Below are 6,000 nucleotides of genomic sequence, written 5' to 3'. Positions count from 1 at the left end.
TTGAATCAGCTAGTAACTCAGAGAGGTGTACTTTGTGAAGCGTGCCGGGTCCGTGTTTATCTTCATGATCCAGCAGAGAAACGATGAGCGTTCAGCGTACTGCACCTGCTTTACCGGATCACTCGTGTCAAATTTTGTCGGTCAGATTTCAGGCACGAGCGGTAGGAGTGAGGCTCCCTGCAAAATGTTTAGAATTGAGTGCCCTCTAGCGGTGTTCTGAAAAAGAAAAACCATGATACAACAATAACCAGAAAAAACTTCAGCCTAACCGAATAATACATTAATGTGTTTAAGACACACCGATTCTTGAAAGATGCTTTGTAATCGACTGCGGTAACCACCCATAATCGTGTGTGTGTGTTTGTCTGATGTGTGTGCCTAACTATGTTTGTCCCAGTTGGCTTGGTATTTTCTGGCTTTGATTTATATGAGCATGACCTCACCAATAATTATCTCTCTTGTTCCTCTGCTTCCTACAATATTGATGCTGGTGCATTATTAAACTTGGGCTGATTCACACTTAAGCAAGGGAAATATATCAGGTACATATGATATAAAATAAAATAAAATGTGTGCTATGAAGAACAAATTATTATTCCTGGTGCTTGACTGCAAGTGCAGAACTGATGTTTATAGTTCATTATTAATTGACGATGGCCTAATCAATCACTTATAGTATATGCTCCTGGAATACACACCTCTGGCTGAATGTATATCTTTTTTAAATGCAATTTGTCCCCCGTTTTTCTCCAAAATTTAAAATAACAAATTGTGCACCTGTAACACTGTGTTGGAATCAAATCATCTGATTGCCTGTGAGCCATTGATTGTTTTACACACTATTGTATAAATAATATTACAAGAGAAATCTATCAGGGAAGAGAAGCTAATGGTTCCCTGAGAACAACTGGTTGTCTGTGCCCACTTGGAGTATTGGAACTTACATAGTAGTGACCAGAGGATCCTGGGCTGACCTACTTCTGGTAGAATGAGAACAATTATGTCCAGCCTCAAACCGGCAACTACAGGGCCCAGCTAGTGCTCTTGGTTGTGTGTGTATGATTATTCCACCTTCTGAGTGGACAGTAACCAAATGAACGGCCACAATCGATCGCATCCCAGCCAATCACAGAACAGTATCGCAAGTGCTCCCTCCCACAAGGGAACCTTCACTCTTATCAGTCAGTAGCTTGTTTTTTGGCTTTTGGTCAATGTGTTTGCGGGTCTCCTGCCAAGACGGGCGTCAATTCGGTCAGCAGAGACGTTTTCACTGTTTTTGTGTAGCTCCCCCAAATCCCATAGGTTGTGGGACAGACATGGCAACCGCTGTACTTCTCTTCCTGGCGGCAGTTCTGCCAGGGTCTACAGCACTGATGAGATCTCCATTAGAAGAGGTAAGAGAGAAAAAACACAGCTGGCTGCGTCATCTAGAGGAAAGGCAGTTTAGTTAGTGACTGATGACTGTGGCATCTGTAAAGTACATTGACCTCTTCAACTTTTGCTGTGTTCTCTTTTCTCTCTCGGTTTTCCCTCTTGAAAAAAATTAGATAAGTACGAGTGAACAGTTGGTACTTTTAGTAACAAAAAACAAAATTTATTTCAAAATATACATTTGTGAAACATGAAGAGTTTTTACGGAATGGAACGTCAGAATGTTTACCTCTCCATTTTTACTCAGCTCGTTTTACATGTCACTTCTACAGGAATTTGTGCTTACAAGACTGAAGGTGATGTTCACTCTGTTTCAAAGCTGCTGACAGACTTAAACATTATTTTTTTCACAGCGATTTCTACAGTCTTTGAGCCAGCAAGATGTGTTGTTTTATTTTGGCTCTGCATCAATAGACTCAGGTATGTGGAAATCTAAGTCTAAGGAAGGCTTTGGTAGTCAGCTCCATTTGAAAGACCATATTCACTGAAAGCTTTAGAGAGAATTTGTCTTGTAACTTGGTACTGGTTTTGTGTTTTGTAACTCGGAGGTTCAAATTCCCACAGAGGCACTCTCATTGTTCCCTTAAGTAAAAGGCAATCAACCTCTGTGGCTTCAGTACATATCCAGCTGTATTAAAGGGCATTGGGCAAATGTATAGGATATGGAAGTTGCTATTGATAAGAGCTTCTACTGAGAAACCACATACCAACAATAATCCAGCTTCAAATGAACAGTAAACCTTTCTGTCTCCCAGTACCAAAGTTTCAGGTGACATGGGTCAGCTGCACACCTGCGGAGATGCCCACCAGGCCAAAGCAGTGTGTCTTCCAGGCCCAGGGGAGGCGCTATGTGCTGGGGCAGAAGCGGGAGAGCCAGTCTTCCTCCTGCATCTCCTTTGTGGAGAGGCGTCTGAACTCCTCTCTGAGCGTGGTGAAGAGGACCCCTGGAATCTGCTGTGAACAGCCCGATGTTCTTGAGCCGAGCCATGCCAGGGGCCTGCTCTCTCTCTGTGGGGGGACACTGGTGAGCGAAACCAAATCTGCTGTGTGATGGAAGCACAGGTTTCTTTTCTCCATCCTACGTACACTACTCCATTTTTTTCTCCTTCACTCTCTTCCTCTTTTCTCTGTTTCTTTATATTCTCTCCTTCTCTTTCTCCCTAGTTCCGTCTGTCCCTTTTCCCTCTGTCAACCTTTTTAGTTTCTCTCCCTCCCTCTATATGTTTATCGGTTTCGCTGTCGCTGTCTCGATGTCCCCCTTTACAATAGCCTTCATCATTATTTTTCAGTAATGGACCCTGCCACTGTCCATATCAACAAAGACAGCGAGTTTCTTCTCATTTTCTCTTTTCCCTTAACATCATCCGCTCACCGTTCACAAGTGAAAATTCACAGCACATCTGTCCAGCGAATGCAGACCCCATCCATCACCCTGCCTCGCAAACAGCCTCTCTCCCACTCACTTTGTCACCACGCTTTGTCGCAGTATGGTGCAGGTGCAATCTGTTCACATAGCGAGTCCAAACGAGTGTCTATTCTGGGTGTCTCATCCTGTAAAGACTCCAGTGTAGCGATGCATCCACGCAGAATCAAACCCTCACCGTGTCAGCGTAGACTATATCTGGCAGTTCGGCGTATGTCCATAGTGTCTCCCAGGGAGGGAGGATTTCAGTAACCAGGACTGACTGCATCCCGTTGTGCGCCAGTGAAGTCCTCTAAAATGGCAGACTGCATGGCTAAATTCAAGGTGACGAAGGGGATCCACAAATACAATTCAAGTTCAAAATCAGAACAAATGTCAGTGTTACAGATGCAAAAGAAATTGAATGCACATTTCTCTCAGCAAGGCATGGTGCTGGAGGGACGCAGAAGACTCCGCCTACAGCCGGTGCTACGCAGGCACGAGCACCTCACCCCCATTGCTGCCGCCAACGATGGCGGTCTGGCGACTCCGCACCTTGTGTTCTACCAACAGCTTCCCGTGAACACCCCGCCCCACCCTCTTCTCCGTGAGTGCCTTTTGGACAAACAGGGCGTTGGCGTAGCTGGAGAATGCAAATTCACGCACAGCTCTGGGACTCGGGCACTAAATATGCAAGATCAATACCCCATTTAGTGTAACTACGATTGTTTGACCAAGACAAATTGTCCAAATATGTTGGCGCTGGGGTATTTATAGGTTCACCTGACAAATGCAAATGGTAGGTTTTAAATTATTTTCGCTGTGATCATTAAAGTGCTGCTCTGGTAGGAACCTTTTCAAATGTCCCATTATTTTAACAATAGGCATGAATGCACGCAAGCATTCAGCTCTTGTGTATGTTCATTTTCATTTGGCATTTATTTAATAGCTTTTTCTGAAGCAAACATCATTTTTTTCTGATTATTCAGCTCATTGCACAGAATAATCAGAAAATAATTATCCTGCTATTTACTTGTTGATGTGTTGCTAAGGAATGACAAAATATTTCTATCACAGAACGAGACAAAAGTTGGAATGTTCTCAGTGCTTAATTGGTAAATCAGAAGGGGCCAGAACAAAACGTTCCCATGTGCGGAAGGTGACCAAAGCATCACAGAGGTCCAAAAAATTAAAAAAGCTGCAGGGATGGGGTGTGCAGCAATTGCAGATCACAAGGGTGTCACCAACCATCACAGATGCAACACATGGATTTTTATTTATATACATCTTTTCGTTCCCCTTCAAGAACACAGAACACAGACTGTCCAGAACTTAGTGCTCCGGGATCCTGTTCCGACAGGATCTGGCACAAATTAAGCACTGATAGTAAAGTATGTCAGATAGTCATTTAGAGCACATACTTTAGTGCCACGATTGACTGGCACACTTCTCTCCTCTTTCCTATCCTACCTTTCATTTCCCCTCCTCTTCTGTCATAGCATCTCCCCATCCGCATCTCTCCGCTGGCCCCAGGCGGGTGCTGAGGGCAGCCGCGGTACCGGAGGTCACTCACCTGGAGCTGCTGGTGGTCGTCGCCCCAGACGTACAGAAGATTCACAAGCAGGACACAGAGAGATACATCCTGACCAACCTCAACATTGTGAGTATGGCCTATGACCTGCGACCTTTGACCCGCGGCGACCTCCCATACATTGACTTGCGCTGCATCTGCAGGCATCCGAGCTGCTGAGGGACGTGACGTTGGGGGCCAACCTGAGGGTGCACCTGGTCCGCATGATCATCCTCACCGAGTCGGAGGTCAGTGAAATAGACGGCCATCTTGTGCTGATTTCGGGAACACATTGATTGTTCTGAATGCTGTGCTTTCTGTTTCAGCCAGAAATTCAGATCTCTGAGAACATTACCTCCTCCCTGATGAGCGTGTGCAAGTGGGGTCACAGAATCAACCCCCTTAATGACACAGACCCCCTGCACGCTGATCTTCTGCTCTATATTACACGGTAGGCCGTGAACACACAGAAACACACCTGACATTATCACTATGTTCATACACATGCAAGTAAACAGTACCAGAATTGTATGTTATTGGGAATCATATAAACAGGCCCTGCCAATGGGTGATTCTTTCCCTGGTGTAATGTTTTCTGTGGCCTGCAGGTTTGACCTAGAGCTGCCTGATGGCAACAAGCAGGTGAGGGGTGTGGCCCAACTGGGCGGGGCCTGCTCCAGCCAATGGAGTTGCGTGATCACCGAAGACACAGGCTTCGATCTTGGCATTACTATTGCACATGAGATAGGGCACAGGTAAGGAGAACAATGAGAGGCTAAAACTTAAAAATGACTAGCAAAAAAGAACCTGAAAGACGCCTCTTGTTAATCTTGGCTGAACTTATTCAAGTCTAGGCCATCCAAATTTCTTGATATTTTGGATTTTTGAAAATTCAGTTCACAAAGTTATGAAAGGGAAGTTGTGAAGGACAATTCTGCATTGCTGGTGGGGTGCTATAAATTTGGTTATCAGCGTCATTCGTACATCAATTGTAACATAGCCTCTTGACACTTTTTATGTATGTAGACCCCTCAGTGTTTGTAATAATTGACCTGTATAAGTCAAAATTAGCAAAACTTTTTCTTAAACAAGTTTAACTTTCCCGGCAGCTTTGGCATTAATCACGATGGCACCGGAAATACCTGCAGCAGCAGCGGGTTCATGATGGCGTCTGATGGCGGCTACAACAGCGTGGACCTGACCTGGTCACAGTGCAGCCGCGACCAGCTCCAGCGCTTCTTCAGGTGCTGACCGGCGTGCGGCTGTGAAGATAATATCTCCACACTGTAGCCTTGGGTTCCCCAGCGCAGGTCCCGGACAGCCACAGGGTCTGCTGGTTTTTGTTGTTACTCAACATTTAATTGATTGTCACACACCAGACGACACCCCAGGAGACAATTCTGGGTTTTCATCGCAGTTGCCACTGAGACAGAGAGAGAGAGAGAATCCACACAGAAAACAAATAAAATATTTGCCCTGCCGCCTCACCGGTTCTGGGTACAAATAAAACAGAATGACAATGACAAAACAAAGCAAACCCAGCTGGCCAGCTTTTCAGTTGACCAGCTGCTCAGCTTTCCAGCTATGTTAGTTTTGC

General features: G+C 45.2%; 1 protein-coding gene across 2 annotated transcripts in view; it reads left to right on the top strand.

Moving 5' to 3' along the window:
* The first annotated feature begins 1,180 nt into the window (after positions 1–1,180).
* Positions 1,181–6,000, top strand: part of adamts13 (ADAM metallopeptidase with thrombospondin type 1 motif, 13) — a 16,120-nt gene continuing 11,300 nt past the window's right edge. Inside the window, exons 1-9 of one of the 2 annotated variants that reach the window (XM_064354356.1) lie at positions 1,181–1,394; positions 1,785–1,851; positions 2,187–2,455; positions 3,275–3,440; positions 4,333–4,493; positions 4,568–4,651; positions 4,730–4,854; positions 5,012–5,158; positions 5,513–5,647. In XM_064354356.1, the coding sequence (XP_064210426.1) occupies positions 1,212–1,394; positions 1,785–1,851; positions 2,187–2,455; positions 3,275–3,440; positions 4,333–4,493; positions 4,568–4,651; positions 4,730–4,854; positions 5,012–5,158; positions 5,513–5,647 (1,337 nt within the window). In that variant the 5' untranslated portion in view covers positions 1,181–1,211. The remainder of the gene's footprint in view (positions 1,395–1,784; positions 1,852–2,186; positions 2,456–3,274; positions 3,441–4,332; positions 4,494–4,567; positions 4,652–4,729; positions 4,855–5,011; positions 5,159–5,512; positions 5,648–6,000) is intronic. The other variant, XM_064354355.1, reaches the window with a different exon arrangement.

Source organism: Anguilla rostrata, chromosome 10 (genome assembly GCF_018555375.3).
Source record: "Anguilla rostrata isolate EN2019 chromosome 10, ASM1855537v3, whole genome shotgun sequence".
Classification (NCBI taxonomy): Eukaryota; Metazoa; Chordata; class Actinopteri; order Anguilliformes; family Anguillidae; genus Anguilla; species Anguilla rostrata.
This window is presented reverse-complemented; position numbering and strand designations above follow the sequence as displayed.